The sequence below is a fragment of the Aedes albopictus genome, chromosome 1 (genome assembly GCF_035046485.1).
Source record: "Aedes albopictus strain Foshan chromosome 1, AalbF5, whole genome shotgun sequence".
NCBI classification, from domain to species: domain Eukaryota; kingdom Metazoa; phylum Arthropoda; class Insecta; order Diptera; family Culicidae; genus Aedes; species Aedes albopictus.
In genome coordinates, this window is record NC_085136.1 from 120,771,863 (window position 1) to 120,794,083 (window position 22,221).

The 22,221-nt window shown below is 41.2% G+C and overlaps 1 protein-coding gene across 1 annotated transcript in view; it reads right to left on the reverse strand.

The window, feature by feature from the left end:
* Nucleotides 1-5,920: 5,920 nt before the first annotated feature.
* Nucleotides 5,921-22,221, reverse strand: part of LOC109412993 (glutathione S-transferase theta-1) — a 34,576-nt gene continuing 18,275 nt past the window's right edge. Inside the window, exon 2 of the mRNA XM_029874137.2 lies at nucleotides 5,921-6,712. Coding sequence (XP_029729997.1) covers nucleotides 6,147-6,712 — 566 coding nt within the window. The 3' untranslated portion in view covers nucleotides 5,921-6,146. The remainder of the gene's footprint in view (nucleotides 6,713-22,221) is intronic.

Consider the following 22,221-nt stretch of genomic DNA (forward strand, 5'->3'; position numbering starts at 1 on the left):
GTTTTTTAGGATAGGTCATTTTTTAAATGTTGAGGGTTTTTCGATCATAAATTATTTTTTTTCAAGTTGGTGTTCGGTGATATGTTATGTGTACATAACTGCTAACAATAATTAATATTTTTTGGATTTTTCGCCGTACAAGTTTTATTCGCTACAGGTTATTGAAACGCTAAAAAATCTTTAAAAAACAACAATTTGTCCAAAACTTTAATTTGTGAGATGTATTAATTCTACAATATTTTCAATAATGCTAAACATTTTTCAAATTTTTTCAGGCTGTTCTAAACTTGACTGTATTGTGAAGATTTGATAGAAGAACCGAAATGATAAGACCAAACATGCTTCGAGATAGAGCATCCTGAATGTTTATAGTTAATTTCCGATACACTCCTTAATGCAATGTTCATGTTGTGGTTCACAGGAAAAAAATGTGCTTATATAGAGTACGGCAGACTTCCTTGGGCTGGTTATATCAATCGTATGACGGTAGATCATTGTCGTTTTTCTTCTTTAAGGAGCCAAGATAGGTGTTGGGTTCGTAATTGGTAACGCAAATGACACATATGTAGCTATTTGCAACTACGTATATAGAATATAATGTAACCAAACGTTCTGCACGGCTATCGGCGTTTGACCAACGACCGGATCATTGGAAATAAATTCTCCGTTCAGCATAGATTGACGTCGTAAATGTGAGTCCATAAAAGTAAGCCAAAAGGCAAGTATGCTTTATGTAATATCTATTTAATTATTGTGTGACTACGAGACCCTACACATAGGTCTGAGCATAACAATATGCTCTGAATGATTGTGCTACTTTTCCCCGAATGTCTTTTCCCCGAGTGCCAATTCCCCGAATGGCCCGTTTCCCCGAAAAGAATATACATTACATTCTTGTTAGAAATGATCACTTGCCACAAAATGTTCGTGATCCTGTTGACTAGGTTGCTCAAAAAACTTAACCGATCACAATTTGACAAGTCGTTAGGGTCAATTTGGTTCTAGGAAGAACAAGCAACAATGGAAAGTAGGAGGCATATTACCATTCTTCATTCAAAAGTATTTCAGCAGGTCTGAGGAGCACTAGAACTTGAAAGAATCGCCTATTAAATTAAGAAGGGTGTGATTCGGGGAAATGGGTCAATCGGGGAAAAGCGCCATTCGAGGAAATGGCATTCGGGGAATCGGCGTTCGGGGAAACAACATTCGGGGAACCGGCATTCGAGGAAATGTAGCACAACCGCTCTGAATATACCTCATTTGATAGAAATTCTTCAAAATTGATTTATTTCAAATTTTGCCGATAGAATATTTTGAACCAAGGCTTTTCTGAAAGGTTAGACCATAAACTGAAACCCTATGGAAAACGATTTTTGGTTCATGCAAGTTCGATAATACTTAGGTTCCTGGTATGCGTGAAGCGGAGATACCCATGGGCTGAATTTCGTCACCGATTCGATGATGTCCATCTTTTCAAGACTGGCTAATTTTCCTTCAACTCGACCCAACAAAGCAAAAGGTGGACGCCGTGCGTGCTGAATCACTGGTACAATTCTATCATCAATAGAAATTTTCAATTTTATACCTGCGATTTTCGGAAAAGGGTGCTTCTCTTCTTTCCATAGTTGATTCACTTCCGCTGGTTGAGTGCTGGGGAGCCCAAGGATCAACACTCCCATGTCGATGGCCGTTGTTCTTCCCGGTAACGGCTGAGTTCCACCATCGATAACGTAAAATGTGGCAGTTTTCTGCAACTGCCACGAGTCATCCATAATCGAAATGATGCTCTCAAACATTCCACATAGGGTCTGGGACCATTTGGGCAGGAGCACCTATTTTGGGCACTTGCTGCTATAACTCAGTTAATTCCAAACCGATTGACTTGAATTTACGCAAATGGCTAGATACTGTGCGTATCTGATCATGTCTCAAAAAATCTAAGTCAATCGGTTCAAAATTGACTGAGCTATAGCAGCAAGTGCCCAAAATAGGTGCTCCTGCCCAAATGGTCCCAGATCCTACCACTAGAGGGTTTGAGCTTTCGCCGTAGGGCCGAAATATATCGTCGAATTCACGTAAGTTGCTGACCGATATTCCTTCATGTAACAGCTTTCGCCACGTCTTGTCATCTATGATGTTCTTTTGGCAGCCGTAGTCAATCAGCATTTGAACTGGAATCCCTCTCCAAGTAACCATTAGGCCGTTAAAATGGCATTCAATCGGTTCTATAGTGGAATATAGAACCTGGCTAACAGAGCTAGTTGGTTATATATCCTCTAATAGAGCTGCTCAAAAGCCATTTGGCGCATTATCCGCCTGATATACGACCAACTCCGGAAGCTTAATTGTGTCTGCAGCGGTGATAGCGGCATCGGAATGTTCGATTGTTCTAACCTATAGCTCAAATTAGCGTTAATGTCTAAATAACAATTTTAAGAATTCAAGCAATTACCATCCTCATTCTAGAATTTCTTCCTTCTGGAGCTTCAGCTTTCCGCTTCTGCTGCTGAGTTATATTAGGAGTTTTGCAACGCTTCGCAAAATGGCCAAGTTTCTCGCATTTGTTGCATTTTTTATTCTTGGCCGGACAATTTACGTCGTATCCGAAATGTCCGGTCCGTCCGCATCAAAAACATTCGCCTACCGGAGCACGCGTTTGGATTTTGTACACCTCTTGACTTGTTTCCGGTCTTGCCACGTCTTTCGTGTGAAATCCAACAGCAGAAAATTGGCTCACTTGGTATTCCACGACCCGTATGACTGAACAATCTTCGTCAGACTTTCTAACGTGAGCCGCTCCTCGGCGAGCAACTTCCCTTTTAGCTCGGGTGGTGAAAATAGAATCATCTTGTCGATAATGTCAATTTCACGACTTTCTTGATTGGTTGCCCCGAAATTACAATTATTGGCAGTATCCATCACCCGGAAAAGGAACTTTTCTAGGGGCTCTTCGGTTTCACGTTTCAGGGTCCAGAATACGTTTCGTTCAAAAGCGTCATGGTATTTTGCAGCAAAAAACTAATCCACTTTGTTCAAAGCAACCTCGAGTGGGTAAATGCTGACAGCTGGTTCTGCTCCTTGGATCGACTCATGCACCTCTTGGACTTCCGGTCCCGCAAGAGCCAGGAAGATGTGCTTCAGTCAAACTTTATTCGCTTCTCGATTCGCCAACTGCACGTACTCAAAATTCTTCCTGTAACGTTTCCAAGCATCGCGAATCTGACTTTTCGACAGTGCCTTGAAATAAAATGGAGGGATATTCCACTTATCCATTCTGCGTAGTTCTGTACTTCGATTTTACTTTTGTTCTGATCTTTTAACTTGCTCCAGACTCTATAGCGTCTCACATGCCGACGGTTCGGCTAAAGGTTAGATTCCCTTGATTACCACGGTCTCCAGGGCTCTTCCGCCAATGGCCGGATGCTTGTTTTTGCTGCAGTCTCTTAGGACCTTCCGCCGATGGCCGGATGACTGTTTTTATCGCGGTCTCCTGGACTCTTTCGTCCTGCGCACGTACTCCTAGATCTGTTACCGCGCCACCTTCGGTGCTTGCAACGTCGCCATTGAGGTGCTCATCGTTATGCTGCCGCCACCTCTCGACCACCTCATGCTCGCTCGTGAGAATATTCCCCTGATTATCTCGGCACATGTGGCACAAAGCCTCTGCGCGAGCGGTTCAGCTTCTCGTAGAACTTTCGTGTGTCCTTAGCGCGGTACAGCTCTTCCATCGCTTCGCGATCTTGTTCTTCCTGCTGGCGCTTCTTCATCCGGAAGACTGAGTTCTGCCTGTTCCGCGCCTGTTTGTAACGTACCTCATTTGCTCTCGTAAGATGTTGCTCTCGTAAGATGCAACATTCTCGCCCATGCTGCATTCTTCTCGTTTTTTAACTGTTCACATTCGCCGTCGTACCAGTCGTTTCTATGATTCGGAGTCGCGAAGCCTTGTGCTGTAGCCGAGGTACTACCTATGGCGGATCAGATGCCCCTCCAGCCATCTTCTAGTGTAGCTGCGCCAAGCTGCTCTTCCGTTGGTAGGGCCACTGCTAACTGCTGCGCGCAGTCTTGAGCCACTTCTACGTTACGCAGCTGCTCGATGTTGAGCCGCGTCGTTCGACTTCGACGCGTGGTGATAACTGTCGAATGTTTTGAGCGCATGCATACAGCGACTAACTAGTGATCCGAATCTATATTCGCATTGCGGTATCCAAAGTACCCACAGGAAGTATTTTAGACAGTATTTTAGAGTTATCAGCGCATACCGCATGCTCATAAAGGGATTCCACCGACAAGGGTAGACGGACACACAGGCTCATTCCGAGCGTGTCTAAATGGACGAGCAGGCCCCATGGGGAGGCGAACTTCCACTTGACACAGTTTTTGTCTAGATACTTTAGGTGGAGGCTCCCTCACATGCCCAGAATGTGCAGACTGCGACGATACCGCGGAGCATGTGCTCTTCGAAGGCCCCCGCTTCGTGGAGCAATGGTCGAGTATACAGGAGATATGTGGTAGAGATATCACTCCTGACAACATTGTTGAAAGGATGTGTACCGGGGTGGACAAATGGGTTTCCGTTACTTTCACGATCTTCCGAATCGTACTTCAACTATAAAGAAAACGGTGGACCGACCAACAGCAAGTTGAGTTGGCTCCCCTACCCAGCCGGTAGCTTTGTCCAACGGGTACTATGTAGTACTAGCCAGGACCCAATTTTCCTGGGGAGAGATGACAACTTAAGCCGGTCGCTGGTGGAACGCTAGCCAATAAAGGGTACTCAAGAATGGCCACCACCTCTTGGGTATCTGATCATTAAATTTTCTCATTCTATATAAAAAAGCAAGGAATCCCAGAAACATACAAGGAATAGTTCCATAAGGTACTCCTTGACTTCTTCTTCTTTTTGACTCTACGTCGCCACTGGGACTTGGCCTGCCTCGCTTCAACTTAGTGTTTTTTGAGCACTTCCACAGTTATTAATTGAAGAGCATTCTTTGCCTGCCATTGCATGAATTTGTATATTGTGAGGCAAGTACAATGATGCACTATGCCCAGGGAGGCGAGAAAATTTTCCCGACCGGAACGGGCATCGAACCCGCCGTCTCTGGATTGGCGATCCATAGCCTTAACCTCTAGGCTAACTGGAGACCCCAAGGTACCCCTTGAATTATCCTTATAAATATGGTGGAATTTCTAAAGATTTCATAGAAGAATCCCTCTTACAGGAATCTCAATAGGAATCTTCTGAAGGAATTCCCTGACAAATCCGGATAACGGATTCCATACCTAGTAAAAATGACACGTAGGCTATTTCAACAATTGTTTGTTTTGGCTAGGGTCTAGGGCGTTGCTGTCTAGTAGATGAGGCTTTGGATCGCCAGTCCGGAGACGGTCTGGATTTAGTAATTATACCAGGAGGATAATCGAGCCCCCAGATAATCGTGTTTTATTAAAAATATAGTCAATTATAAAATATTTTTCTATGGAACGAAAAATATAATGACAAAACCCTAAGCTTTCGAAACGTTCAATCTGATTGTGTTCCACTCTATCAAATTACTTGTTCATAGGCAATGTAATTTAATCGTATGAGAATCTCTCAAACAATTTGTCTCATCCTAATCTATTAACCGTCGCAAATCACATGTACAAAACGGTTGCGGTCTTTGTTCAAGTGATTAAATTACATCACGTTTGGGCTCACTTAGCGACAGACGGACGCTGCTGGCTGGTGCGTTTGCTGTGTGCAAATGTAGATATACCTAGTGACACAGTCATTCTCGATAGGACCGTGCTTTGCACTGACTGAACAGGCAATCGCCTATGGGTTCACCTTTCTATGACCATTCGTCTAATTAATTCCACTTTTTGCCTCCGAAGTCGCCTGCATTGGGATTGTGATCGAAACAACACAGCGCAGTCGTCAAGCTGTAGAGTAATTTCAATTTTATTGACATAATCTTACGGCGCTTACAGAATAGAAAACTTAACCGGTTAATACCTAACTAACTAAATGTACAAAGCTACGTTATAAATGTATATAATACATCTAAAAGTCTACCACATTACAAAACGATGGCCTTGATGGGGCCCGACAATCCACTCTCCACTCCACTCGACAAGTTCGTAAATGTTTATATTCTACATATTCAGTTCTTCGCTGCGGCTTTCTCGGTAAACTTATAGAAGTCCTGGTGGGCTTCCTGGTAGTAGGGCGTCATGGTGAAGCGCACCTTCTCGAGCCAGGCCGCCAGTTTCGGTCGGCCCTGGAACGGGTCCATGCCGACAATCTTGGGCTGCTCGATCTCGCAAGCGGCCAGAATGTCCGCGATCGTAATCCGATCGCCAATGATGAACCGGCCGGGCACGAGCCACTCCCGTTCCAGCTGGTTCAGATTTTGCTCGACCTGCCGGCGGTACTCTTCGACCTTCTGCTCGCTCGAGCGTTCGTCTTCGATGTTCTGCAGGCTCCACTTTTCCTGCACAAAGGCGTTGCACACCTTTGAACTGTTGTCGTGCTGCCACTCGAGGTACTCGTCGATCTTGGCCCGCAGTTGGCTATCGCGCGGGTACCAATGTTCCGGGATCAATTTCTCTCGGATCAGGTACTTGAGAATGGTGACGCCATTGGATAGCTTGAAGCCGTCGTCGATGATGCTGGGGACCTGCTGGAACCGGTTGACGCACTCGCGGTACTCGTCGGTCAGATGCTCGCCTGCGGGAAGAGAGAACAAAGAAAAAACGCTGACGTCAGTAGGTGATTACTTTGAAAGTTTATTTTAGGGTAGAACATAGGGTTTCAATCGTTTCGTGCTGTGATTTGTTATTGGACATTGCTCACTGTTCAAAGAGACCGACAAATATGAACGTTTGTTCCATATGATGGAACAACTACATGTTATCTAATTTTGTTTACTTTGAAAGGAGCCGTAAAAAGTATCATCCAGGACTCCATAGTTATTTACCTTATGTTACAGTGAACTCCAAAACAATTTTAACTACCCAGAACGTCCCAAAAATGTTTTGTATTGAAGTTCAGGATAGTTTGGGTAACCTAGAATGCCCCAAAAGTATCCTGGAATAATTTGTAAGATTCCAAGCGGGCCATAAATTTGAGTCGGTGCTGTAAAGTTACACTTTGCAGCGAAAACAACCCCCAAAGATGTCATGGATTGACTTTCAGGACAGTCCGGAGGACCCAGAATGTCCCAAAGTAGACTTGTATAGTGTACTGCTACACGTGTAGACATGAAGTTCTGAACCTCAAAACAGTTTCTGATAAAATACAAGAAACGAGTGTCGCATATGATGACATTGTTAGGCCCAAAGAAATATTGAAAACTCACTGGTAAAATAATCTTTGCTGCTAACTTATCCACGGTTCAAAACAGATCAGTCAGTATGTTACCAGGATCAGACAGTATTGGCAGCCGTTATTGACATGTTTTCGCGAAGCGATAAGAGCAATGTCCACTGCAAAAATAGCACCCCCATCGCGCACTTTTGGAGGCTCGTTATCTGGCGTGTTATCGCCACAAAAAAAATAGCCACGCGCAAACCAAATGATGCATTCGGCGATCGCCGACAAAAAAAAAGTTGTTTTGTTTGTGTAGCTTCCCCTTTTTTGCGCGGCTCTTACGCCCGCCCGTTTAGTGACCGGCGAATTTCAAAACAAATATAATAGGCCATCCATGACGCAAACGGGGTGTGACCCGGCCGGTGCAGCTTCGTTTGAATATTGGCTGTTGGCGACCGTTTTAGCACTTGCAGGGTGTCTACTACCTGGAAAAACCTGGAAAACCTGGAATTATCAGGGAATTTTACTCGACCTGGAAAAATCCTGGAATTCTCAGGGAATTTTGGTGACAATCAGGGATTTTCTGTGTTTATCATTTTAATACAAATTTTCAGTTAGAAATGCATCAAAGCGAATAAAAATTTCGGCTGCGCCGCTATTAACTACCCGCTTGTTAAATATTATTTATCAGGTGTAATGAATATCTGACGTTGAAACTAACTTGTACTTTTTTCACAGCAATCTCCTATTTTATGTTTTACCTATTTCGGAAAACTGAGTCGACATGTTAGGATTTTGAATTCTCAAAACTTTCAATATATTGCAGCGTTAAATATTGGCTTAGTGACATAAATTGTATAAGCTATTTTTCTTTATTTCCATGTGAATGAGCTTACTGTCTTGCAAAATTTATTGAGGTTTGCCCTAGGGGCAAGACACTGTGCAAACGAGAGCAACTCAGAGAAATTCGGAGTAACTCTTTTCACGCACTTTCACCAATGATCGACGAAATTTGTTGAAAAACACCCCTAAAACTGCAAGAAAGGCGAGATATCGGGCAATATTGTTTTGATTTTGCGATGAATCAGGCAACACCCAAGGAAAAACGAGAGCAATCCGGAGGAATTCTGAGCAAATCTGTGAAGGAAAATGTACTCTCCAACACAGTGTCTTGCCCCAAGGGTTTGCCTAACAAATTCGCAATCGCCTGTACATGTTGGAAAATGCCTGAAGCAACTTAAATGCAGAATATTATTGATCAATTGAAACTTCTGGCGGATTCAATGTTAGTATTTCTAGCGAAATTAACTAGATGACTTCTGGAAGAGTTTTTAAACATTTTTCTGACCATTTCTGAAAAGTTTTTAGAATAACTTATAAAAGATTCTTAACAATGTTTGAAAGAATTGATTGATTTACCTTTATTATAGAAATTTTCACCCTTGGCTGGTTCGTCTCTTTTTGAAAGAATGTTCAACTCTCTCTTTCCCATAGTTGCTTCTGAGCTCCACATATTTTAACGAACTCGAGAGAAACTATTTTCGATGGACATAATGCACTAGTTTTGGAACATGATTACCAACTCATTAGTATATTCTAATTGTCAATTACTTGTTCCAAAAGTGAAACTATTGACAACCAGAGCTATCGAATTACAAAATGTTGTGGAGAAAATAATTAAAATATTATGAAGGAATTAAGAAATTCCTCTAGTTGAATTTATGTGGACATTTTTAAAATTTTCAAGTGTAACTGGCAGTATTATTTGAAGTCAATTCTTTTGAAACTCTGAAAGGATTTTCTGACTGAAGTCCTATAAATATATCTAACATTTTTGCTTGCAATTTCTATAAAAGGAGGAATCACTGGAGAGAAGAATCTAGCGAAATACCTAACAAATACATACTTGAGCGATTTTTTTTTGCGAAACTAGTGAAGGTCTTCGTACGCAATAACTGAAGCTAGGCGTGAAAGGTTTCTTTGGGGATTAGTTAAAAAGCGTTAGCTGCAATTTTTAGAATGTCCGACAATATTAAAGAAAGTTTGCACAGGAACTACTCGAAAAAATTTCTGCTGGAAGCTTACCTTTTATAAAAATATAGTGTAATTTCTTGTTGTTTTCCTTGCTAAATTCCTTCATAAATTCATGAACAAAATTTTCAACAAATTATGCAGAAAATTCTCCTAAAGTATCGCCAGGATTGTATTAAGAATTCCATCAGAAAATCATCTCGTGCTTCTGTCCTATGTAAATGCTGGTGGAATGTTCTCTTTAAATGTCATTATAGTTGGAACTAGAAATTTCCGAAAAAGTGGCGTTTCCACGAATATCTAGAAATCTGAAAACATGCTTAGTTTAGTCGATTTGTTAAACCTGGAATTATTTTCAAAAACCTGGAAAAATCCTGGAAATATCAGGGAATTTCATTTTCATAATTGAGTAGACACCCTGACTTGGATATTGTTGGATTTTTTTCTCAGCTCGATCGATTGCTGCTGCTGCGCTGACCGGAGTGATTGATACGGAATGGTAAGAATGTGGTGTGATCATCTAGAGGCGATTGTATTCTGCTTAGCAATAAGAGAGGCCGATGAGATAATTGATCTAATCGGAAGCTGGGTCAGCGGATGAGCTCAGGCTACGTGACTTGAGTCATTTCAGTGTTTTTAATTGCGACAGAAAAGATAACCTGGAAATGGGAATATGCAACCAAAATGATAAGATAGAACCTGTCTGAAGTGTTATCTCAATTGTGCAATTTGTCATGGCTTCATTTTTGTGCTTTCCCCATATGACAAAGTAATGCCATATTTATAAATTTAAGAAATTTGTTTTGTCATTCATTGGCGAAGAGGATATATGTATGTCAAGTTGATGCTTCACAAGACTGAGGTCACAATTATGTTTCATAAAAATCGGTTTTACGACTGCAGTCCTTCAACGCACTCTTCAAATCACCACTTCCAGATGGTCCTAAAAACTGCGTTTGATGTTTCCGAGATTGAAGATTCTCTTCAAGCGTATTAGGAACGTCTGAACTTCATGTTCATAGACAACTGTTGAATTTAAGAGCACTTAAATTCCAACATTATTCCATTCTAAGAGACCTACGAGCTCGACCAGTAAGGAACTGCTGTATCAGGTATCAGTAGGTCGGCTCCACAGGCACGTTCTGCTCCATTTGGAAAATTTGTGCCATCGCCATGAACACGAGCTCAATCATCATTTACCTGACGGAGAAGGAAAGGAAAAAAGGACAGGACAGGGGAAAGGACAGGTAAGGGAATAGGATCGTCAGACACGTTCAAACAGAGCCCTGAAAAGGGCACTGTGATAACGCATAAAGCGTTAAGAGAGCCTATAGCTCTTTATCACAGCGGGTCAAGAACAACAGAACGTCCTGAAGATTCAGGTTTCTGTAGTCAGTTTCACTTAATAAGTGTTTCCGAGTACTCGGAAACGCAGTTGCGTAAAAACTAGACAGTTACATATTAAATGATACGAAGTTCCATAATCGGAATTATAGCTATTACATGCAAATGAATATTCGCCATGTAATAGCTGAGTCGTCAGTGGCCAGTCAATGCTTTGACCAGCATGCTGCAATTCTGCTTTGACAGATTTGTTAGATACTTCGCCACCCCTAGGGATGGCTCGGTACAATACAATTTTGTTTGACGACATGACTCCAAACTATTACAGTATTGATTGTGCTGAGTGGCAGCCCAGGTGTCAATCTGAAGCTTTACCCAGCACTTGGATACCGGAATAGCTGGCTCAGGGCCAATGAAGTGATGTAATGCTCCAGTGCGAGCTAACTCATCAGCCAATTCATTTCCAGCGATGGAAGAAATATCAGGAGCAAGATGAACAGCGTTTGCTGAATTCAGCTCCTCCATTTGAGTACGACAAGCGATAACTATCTTCGACCTGGAGTTTGCCGACGCAAGTGCTTTAATAGCAGCCTGGCTATCTGAACAGAAGTATATTACTTTGCCCATTACGTGCTGAATTGCACTCCGCACATAAGAGCAAAGATTTCGGCCTTGAAAAACGGTGCAGTGTCTACCAAGTGATTAAGACTGATGCAGCCTTAGCTCACGAAAATAAACACAAGCACCTGCTCGACCTTCGAGAAAGGATCCATCAGTGTAACATACGATGCCGTCTGAAATACTTCTCTCAAGATAACCAGATGTTCACTCTTCCCAGGAAGGCAATTTCGTGGAAAATGTCCTATATGGAAAATTATAAGCAATTTTAAGATCACTTGGAGCAACGACAACTTTGTTCCAATTCACCAAAAGTGGAAACAACGAGGTGTGTGTTGAACTGCGGTTCACAGGAGTTTCCTCTAGTAAACCGAGTACCCATAGACGGTAAGTGCAAGAAAGTGCTTCTTGTTTGAGATGAATGTGTAGTGGGGAAACGTCAAAGAGAACTTCGAGTGCTGCCGTGGGAGTTGAAGAGAACGCTCCAGACATCGCCATTAGGCACATCCTTTGGAGATGGCCTAATTTTGATTAGACCGTTTTCACTTCGCCCTTTTGCCATCATACAAGACAGTTGTGTAAATCCATTTATATACTTGGGTTTTACACCTCAAGATGAACCAAAGCTTACAAGCTTTCTTGATTCTGAACGCAATGTGAGGTGTCCAGGAATGCTTGGAATCAAGAATGACTCCAACGTACTTTACCTGTTCAGTCACATTGATTTCAGAATCAAAGAGACGTAAAGGTCGAACACCATTACGGTTTCGCTTTTCCGTGAAAAGAACAATACACTGAATTTTTTTACGACGGTAATTGTACCGCGTGTATGGGCCCATATAGCCGAGGCGGTAAACGCACGGGTATTCAGCATGACCATGCTGAGGGTGACGGGTTCGATTCCCGGTCGGTCCAGGATCTTTTCGTAAAGGAAATTTCCTTGACTTCCTTGGGCATAGAGTATCTTCGTGCCTGCCACACGATATACACATGCAAAATGGTCATTGGCAGAGGAAGCACTCAGTTAATAACTGTGGAAGTGCTCATAGAACACTAAGCTGAGAAGCAGGCTTTGTCCCAGTGAGGACGATACGCCAAGAAGAGTAGAGGAGAGGAGTGTACCGCGTAAAAAAAACCGCGTTATTTCAAAAACCGTCGTAAAAAACCGCGTTATTTCAAAAAACGTCGTAAAAAGGTCAAGTCACAATAGATGTGATCCTGACTATTTTGCGCGTGTTTAAAAAATTAAATGTTAATGTCGAGAAGAGATGTCGGTTTTTGAGCATTTGGTGAATCCAATTGGAAATCATTGGAGATATACCATGACCCCGAGCGGTTTCCAATATGGCATCGAAAGGCACGTTGTCAAAGGCACCCTCGATATCTAAGAAAACACCCAAACAAGATTGCTTTTGAGCGAATGCCTTCTCGATATAGTAAACAGCCTTGTGTAAAAGAGTCACAGTGGACTTTCCAGATTGGTAAGCATGTTGGTTCACATGAAGAGGCACATTGGCCAGATGAACATCACGGATGTGATGATCGACTATGCGTTCTAAGCATTTCAGAAGAAAAGAGGTCAAACTGATAGGTCTTTGCTTCTTCATACGACGCACGACCCACTTTCGGAATGCACTTTACAGCAATATCTTGCCGAACCAGCCGAACGTCGTTTGTTCCAACACTTTCTACATTGTTTCCTGAGTTTCGCCAGATCAGAGTTCCACCAAGGGGTTCCTCTTGTGATCTTCACAGACCGTAGAGGGCATGCTTCTTCAAAAGCTTCCATGATTAAGGTCGTTGTAGTATCAACGGCATCATCTAAATCACTTGGAGTGTTAATGGATGGTGAGTATCCATGAAATTTGGCCGCAACCAAATCAGTAAAGAGATCCCAGTTTGTTGATCGGGGATTTCTGAAACGCAATGTTTGCGAAGTAACATTAAAATGTTCAAAAAAGATGTAGCGATGTTCAGATAAAGATTCTTCATCTGACAAATGCCAATTGGTCAGCTCGTGACTAATTCTACTAGAGCAAAGCGTTATGTCTAACACTTCCTCTCTAGCAGATACCATGAAGGTTGGGCGGTTGCCTATGTTAAGTAATGCAAGATCTGTACTACTTAAGTACTCCATCAAATTGGAGCCTCTCAAGTTAATGTCTGAGCTGTCCCAGATGATATAGTGTGAGCATTAGCATCAATGCCAACAATTAGCGGAAGGCCTTTTGAAGTACAGTATGCGATGACTTGTTTGAATGCATCCGTAGGGGATGGTTCATCATGCGGTAAATAAACCGAACAATAGACGTATTTCCTGTTGAGGTTTCCAACAGATACATCAATTGTGATAGCACATACATCTCTGGTGGTTAGTTCAGAGATGAGTGTAGCAACTATTGCGTGACACGTGAGTTTGCCATTTCATGTTTACTGAAAGTAGCAGACACCGGGTTCACAAGGTTTCCTAGATAGAAATTAAGGTTCTTGGACCAAGGCCACTTGGGCTGAGCCATTTTGCATAAGTTTGCAAAGATTGATTGATTACCCAATAAGGGTGACCTGACTGTATGCGATAATTGGCGGGAATTCATGTTACTTTGTATCGTTCTCAGAGTCCTCTGCAAAGTGATCCTCAACCGGCTACAGGAGAAGATTGACGCAACTCTTCGAACGGCAGCAAGCTGGATTTTGTGTCGGACGATCCTTTGTGGACCATATTCCCTGGCCAAGTTCGCAGGGGTTGACGGTATTAAAGTGAAGGAGTTTCATTTTGATTATTGTGATGTAGTGTTCTTTAGTGAAACATATCACCTTTTTAACACTTTAATGCGCCTCCAACGGTTCATCACGAACCGGCTGCTGCAGATGGAGTATGGCTGATCATATGCATCAGACATGCTCGATAAACAGGAGGAACCGCCGGGGCTCAGTAGAGTCTATTCCCAAGCAATAGTTCCAAGTCGGTTGGATTTGAGAAGGTTTTGATGATCGTTACAAATCCTAATAAAAGTATTATAGGATTTGTGACTGGTTTTGGAACCTTTTACAGCCAGCTGACTTCAAAATGTTGTTTGGGCTCTATTTCACACGTTTCTCGGTTGATTTTGATTAGTAATTTATTATTGTCATAGTCGCTTTTTCGAATTTCTACAATGTTATACTTAATTATATTTTATTTAAATAAAGCAATTAAAATCAACCGACAAAATTAATAGTGGAAAGGAGATTTGCAGCACTTAATTGTGCTGATAGATTCGAAGCTAACGTGCGAACACTTGACGTGACAGTTTGGACTGGACAAAAAACGGACTGCTTTTTATTAATTGAACAACGTTACTTTTGTATGACTAGGTTGACATTTCTAGGTCACGCATGAGAAAATGACATGGTTTATTTTGATAGGACCGATAGGACAGAACGAATTTGAATATTTTTCATAGTAGGGTAAGTGTGCCATCAGTAATCTCACGCTCCCATATTCATCTTATTCGAAAACAAGCGATTACGGCACCGATCGATTCCATTCTTTGTGTTTACATGGGTGCTCACTTCTAACAAAAAATACAAAAATAAGAAACAAAACAAACAGCGCTCCAATCTCTTGTTTTTCGTAGGATGAAAATGGGAGCCACATGCTTAATAGGGAACCAATACCCTATTTGTAGGGGGATGAATACATAATAGTTGACAAGCAATTTTTGTTTATCTCTTAGATGATGTTATGACACCAACAGAAAAAATATCAGAAGTTCAGTTACATGTTTCTGTAGGTTTTGGACCGATGACATTTTAAGGACACAAGAGAAGAACATAGAGAAGTAAAAATCAAGAAAACAATTTGACACAGTATTGACTATATTTTAACATACGGGTTCGACTGATTCGATGAATCTGTCTAGAAGTATCTAGAAGACAATTGACGCTAAGATTGGAAAAAAGCTTGCAGTTGGGACTAGACTACAATAATGGCCGATAGGAAACAATGCGCTAGACAGCATTATTATTCATTTTTTTTAAATTTACCCGTAGGCTTTTCGCCGGTTGACAGTATAGTATTTAGCTGTGTACGAAGATACGGATTGGTTTACAGATGACAGGGTTCTCACGGGCAGTGCTTCAAGCGAGGCTTACATAACAACTGACAATAAAGAAACCTATTTTCCTTGACTTTTTACGCTGTGGACATCTGACTGAACACACGTGTTTTCGTTAATCTCCTAGGCATTATTAAGACATGACGTATGTACATGACGGAACAACTAGCAGGACACAGTTCTAGACGTATCTTTTCAATAACGACATTCAGCATATTTCCAATAAAACTACACTTCAATAAAGCAAAGACTAAAGCTGCTATGATAGAACAGATCAGAATGACTTAATTGACTATTACCTTGGAGATCTACTTCGAATAACTGACAAATTGACAAGAACCTAACTAATTACATGGACCATACTAAAAAACCATTTGACAAAAAGAAAAAAGGGGAAACTTTTAGTAAAACTATTTTTGTTCAACGCAGGCCAAACAGTGTCGACTTGGGCCACACACGCCTACGTACTTCTGTGTGTTGAAACAAAAATAGAGGCTCCTAGAAGCAAATGTAGGGAAAGGGTGCGGTGTAGAACATAAGCACAGTGTTGCTACCGCCGTAATCACTTTGAAAAAAAAAAGACGATCCTTTGTGGACCATATTGTCACGCTCCGTATCATTCTGGAGCAAATAAATAAATTCCAAAAGTCTCTCTACCTGGCGTTCATTGGTTACGAAAAAGCTTTCGACCGTCTCAATCACGAAAACATGTGGGAAGCCCTCAGGCACAAGGGTCTCCCTTAGAAAATCATCGGCCTCATTGAAGCACAGTACAGGGCATATTCGTGCAGAGTACCGCACAACGGTTTTTTGTCAGATCCCTTCCGGGTCATTGCTGGAGTGAGGCAAGGATGTATACTATCACCGCTACTGTTCATCATCGTCATCGACGAGATCCTGGTTGGTGCGATTGACCGTGAACCAAATCGTGGATTGCTGTGGTAACCCATTATCATGGAGCACATAAATGACTTCGAACTGGCTGATGACGTTGCTCTCCTAGCTCAACGGCGCTCGATGATCTTACCAATCACTCCTCGGCGGCAGGTCTTACCATCAACGTCAACAAGACCAAATCGTTGGATGTTAACACGGTCAACCCTTCTACGGTAGCTGGGCAAGCAGTGGAGAATGTTGAAAGCTTCCAATATATTGGTAGCCAAATGTCGGCCGATCGCGGCTGACTTTTGCGAGTTTAAGAAATGTATGAAAAAAAAAAAACAACCAGATTAGTCGACACACCAAAATCCGAATTTTCAACTCGAACCTAAAATCTGTGCTGCTATACGCCAGTGAAACCTGGTGTGTATCAGTGGAGAACACTCAACGGCTGCAGGTCTAATCAATAGATGCCTGCGGTATATAATTCGTGCATGGTGCCATACACATTACGCAGGGGCGGGAACGAAATCTGCCAACAAGCGTAAGATTGGAACCCAGCAGGACATCGCAGCAGAGGCAGACCCAGAGGCTCATGGCGGCACAGCCTCAACAACAAAATCAAGCAAGTCGACATATATTTGACGTGGCCACATGTCAAGGCGATGGCGGGCAATCGCCCAGGATGGAGATCTTTCAACTCAGTCCTCTGCACCACCGTGGGTGCTAATGACTGAAAGTAAGTAAACAAGCAATGATTAAATAATAGTATACCATTTAATACTATTGCTATGTAGTATAACAACATATTCTAATGAATGTCCATGACATATCAAACGTCCAGACATTATGTAAATGCCTTATTTCACCGTTTGAATTTAATTACCCAACTCAAGTGAAGTTGGCATTGGTTCCTTCAAAACATGTTCATACAAAAAATCCTGCTGTCATGTGTATGGCAATTCGATAACCTACTTAAGATGATAACATCGTCATCATATACAAATACCGAAGCATTATCGCACATACACGCAATGATAAGGTCCGATTTGAAGCTGTAAACGTTACAAGCAAAACCTCGGAATTTGGTCTCCAAGAAACTCACACCGATCGCGCTTCGCAGGAACCTCGCCATCATACCAGCTTGCGTATGGACCAACACACGCCGAACCGCCTCGAATGATTGCGAAAAAACTTCAAAAATAAGTTGCGTGAGTTGGTTTGCTGCTCTGACGGCCGGCGTGGCGGTGCGCGCGTGAAGTCTTGAGGCTGGGCACTTGGCCCCATGCGCTCGTCGATCGGTATGAGGGGCGGTCGAACGCCCGGGGATGGCAATGGAGTGGCGACGACGACGACGACGACGACGACGACGGGACCCGCCACCGCATTCTTCGAAGCCCCCTGAAGACGAGTTCTCACATCATCATGAAATTATAAAGTTGTCGTTTTTTTGCTGCTCGCACTTCGAGTTTGCCGGTTAGCGCGCGGTGCTGACGATCTTCGCGGATCGATGGCCCGCCTCAGAAGTGAGTTCCCGCACACTTTCCGGACGAAAATGAGATCTCCACTTCGAAGCGTGCCCCTCGGTGGTATTAGTGTTAGAAACCACTCTTTGCAGAAATGGTTGGAAGTTGAATGAGTCGCTCGAATGATTCAAAACATTTTTTTACGATCCGCAAAGTAGGAGTAGAAACGTTTCATTCGGTCGTGTAAATGAAAAACAAAAATGACCTTCAAAGAGGAATGACGATCAAAATAAACTTCGAACCCCTCTGAGCTGAGCTGGAAGAAGAGTGGAAATTACCATTCTGCAGCTCCGGCAACTGAAGCGAAACACGCTGGGCCTGGGGTACAGCTCTCCTCAACTTCTGCGGTTGATGGTTGATGATAATAAGGTATTTCGCGTGTTTTTTTTATTGATGGCGGGCGACGGCGTCAGTGCATGTACCTCCGCGTCTGTAGTACACCTCTATGTACATATCTACTTTATATGGATGATGAGCTAAAGTTCTTATTATGGATAATTCTGTTTTTCCACACCGAACACCAGCAGCGCGCACACGTTGTTGTTGGTTGAAACATGAAACCGGCTAGACCACAGGCACCTCTATAGCTACAGGTTTCGATTTGTACCTATACCCGGAATCAGCGGCATTCACCTTGTTTTCGATTGTCAACGGTTCACTAAGCGTACCGGCGGCTAGCTATGGATTCAATTGTTTGAATAAGTTAATTGAAAGACAATCGTTCAAGTGGACTGGGAAAATCGCTCAGAGCGAAAATTAATTCAAACATCGAACGCAGGAGGAATGTTATCTTTTGAATTGTTGAACTGTTTGTAAAACTCAGCGAATCAAAATGGGAAAGGATTTATAATTAATTGGTCAGTTTGTGAAAGCGACTGATCGAAAAATACGGAAATGTTTTTCATTTCATTTTCATTTTGCAGCATTTGGTGGGGCAATAAGAGCGCAAGTCAGTCCAAAGCTGATGATAAGGAGGGGTAATGGCTGAATAGTCTTTGCTGACCACATAAACGCCATGGGATAGGAAAAGGGTATTTTGGTGTGGGATTAGGGTGTTGGTACAGACTTGACAATATCAATGCTATTCAGATGCAAAATAATTTTAAGGTTCAATACAGTGGTAGACATTCGTTTAGCCGAGGCATGTTTTTTCTGTTTTTTTCGCAACTGTAATAATTTTATGTTCTTTTTTTAATTTTTGGATGATCTTCTAGGTACTTTGCATCAGTTAATGGGATGAAACAATATATTATTTATTTTAAGGCCGTAAAATACAAGGAAAATTGACTAGACATTCGTTTAGCCGAATTGAACATTTTTTAGAATTCCATAATAAAAACTATCAAATTTCGAATAGTATCCAACACAATCATTTTGTATGATGACCTGCATTAAGATCGACTTGTAAATCATGAATTTGATCGTTTTCAGAAGTGTTGCCATATTAATTTTACGTACATCTCATATAAGTAAGTTATAATATTGAACATGTTTCCAAATTGAGATTTGTTGTAGTTATTTTCAGCGGAAGTGTTTTAAACGATTCCAATAAAAGTATCACGACGAGTGCAGGTTGACAATATACGAAAAACAAAGTTTTAATAGAAAAAATTGCCGCAAACCATAAAAAAATCACGTATTTAAGTATTGTTTTGATGAAATATAATAGTTTAACTTGCGTAAATCACAGCGTTTACTACTATTACGTCTTCTTATAGCTCTCAATATCTGCTAGACTGTATTCTGGCTGAAATAACATACATTGGACAACTCACATTTTGAGAAATGGCACCCAAAGTATTCAAATTTCTAGCATGAACTACTTGTTTCATAATTTAGACGTTCTTTTCAAATAAATCATGTTAAAATTGAATTTGAAGTTCATTCTTAGACTCATTTATAATATATTTCTTCAGATTGAATGAAATAAGCAAATGTTTTGACCATGTCATGCGTTTTTTGTATGAGCATCTGCTTTAACATAAACAGCAGGGTTCAACAATTCCGACTCTTCTTGCAGTTCTTTCGCTTGGCAGTCTTCTAATTCATTTAGTAATGCTGGTATTATACAGTTATACTCCAGAGGCACTAGGATACGTCTTTATTACTACACAGAACTATTTATTTTAGTTTTTTCAATTCCATTTTGATGTTTAACCAGCCGAAATCCTATATACTTTATTTTCTCACGACATTTTATGCAATAATTTAAACATTTCCAAGAATAATTCTGTGCCATGTTATAATAACAACTAATATAGCTTACTTTAGAGTGTTTACAGAAAGCATTTCCGTTAAATAAATTGATTTATCATCGTTTCTCCTTATCGGGACAATTTTTTGTAATATTTCTTTGAATTTCACAAATAAATAAGCTTTTAAGATCAATTATCTTGCTAACACGTCATTAACTAAAGGCCTTGGGGTATATCCTCGAAATACATTCACGAAATTACAAAAAATCCATTGAAAACCAATTTTTTAATCACCTCGGCTAAACGAATGTCTAGGCAAAAAATGACATTTGAAGGGTTTTTACCCTCGTTTTTGTTTCAGTGTATATGTAAGTGTGAAAAAAAGGTGATATCATAAAACAGTACTAGATATAACATCACTGCCATAAAAAAGTTTTATCATAAAATCTTTTGTGTGAGTTTCCTGACACTTTTTTGAACATTTTTGGGCCTCGACTAAACGAATGTCTATCACTGTAGTGAATCGCATACCTTCCAAAACCAAAAAAAAAATAATCCACAAAATGTCAAGCAAGTCATAGAAAGAAAAAGTGCCCGATTGTTTATTTAGTCAATTATAACAAACGGAAACTTCTACCCTCTCCGACTCGCCAGTCACCCCGGAAAAAATGTCCCTTCAGTTCTGGAAAATATATTATCCCCAATTAAGCCTGTAATCGAATTGTCCGCGTGGTCTTGTAGCACCCCTTCTAGGTAAGAATCAGTCATTGACATACATATTAAATGCTAGACATGAGCCCATGAATAGCATTTGCATATGTAAAAGCTTTGCTGATGTGACTTTCCTATTAGGCAATTCTCTCATCTCATGTTTGTCTTCAAAACCTTGTCAAGCTTAGAAAATTAAAGTTAATAAACAATACATTACAAGGTTCGAATTCCCATAGAATGAGATCATTCATTCGCACTACAACACCATAGGAGATAATATCACATTGGCTGATTACAGTACAAATGCGAAAAATCTCCCTTTTCCCCCTATCCGCAACCCGGGGACGCGCCCTGTTGGATTTCGAAACCCTCTTAGAATATTACACACTTTCAATGGCATTCCTATACACTAACCCACATTGCCCATTCAGGGGTCTGACTGGGCCTATTACCCTCCCTCAGTTTGTAATATTCTCACCAACTTGGAATTATATTTTCCCGACACATAAATGACTTCGACAAATGTTCGATATACTATACAGCATCATGATCAGTATAACTATATCAGATGATTTGAATATCTGATTTTTGCAGAACTGTTTGCCATTGCTTATACATTCAGCTATTCCAATCATAACTGCAAAGCACATCGACCACATGTCCAAAATCAATGCTTCCTGGAAGATATAATCCAAGCCCAGGGATTTATAATTAAATGGTCAGTTTGTGAAAGCGACTGATCGAAAAATACGGATATGTTTTTGAGTAATAAATCACTTTGTGCAAAACTTCTCAAAGTTATGTACATATACATCTGATATATTTAAAAACCATCTGAAAAAGAACATCGTGCTTGCCGAGCTACGGCGAGCTTTTAATATTCAGAAGGTTGTCAAAATTGGAAGGGTACGATGGGTAGAGCATGTTGTAAGTATGCCGAACATTAAATCTACAAATATCGTATTGTCTTATGAGCTGCAGAATCTAAGACACGTGAGAATTCCATGAGGGATGTCCAGTTAGCCTAGTGGTTAAGGCTTTGGATCGCCAATCCGAAAACGGCGGGTTCGATTTCCGTTCCAGTCGAGAAAATTATCTCGACTCCCTGGGCATAGTGTATCATGGTACTTGCCATACAATGTACAAATTCATGCAATGGCAGGCAAAGAAAGCCCTTCAATTAATAACTATGGAAGTGCTCAAAGAACACTAAGTTGAAGAGAGGCAGGCCAAGTCCCAGTGGAGACGTAAAGCCATAAAGAAGAAGAAGAAAAAGAGAATTCCATACGTAATTTCCGTTTTCCGTTTATGCTACATCCATTAGCGAGTAATAATAAGTTTGGGGAGGACCGTGGTTAAGAAGGTCCTGGGTTCAATCCCTGGCCCGTCCCTTTCCTCCTACTTTGTATCTTTCTATCTACCTACTTTCTGTCTTTATCTTCTCTACATATACATTCTACATTCATAAGTTCTTAGCCATTGCTAGAACAGAAACGGGTAAAAAAGCTGGTTCCCTTCTTTCCAAC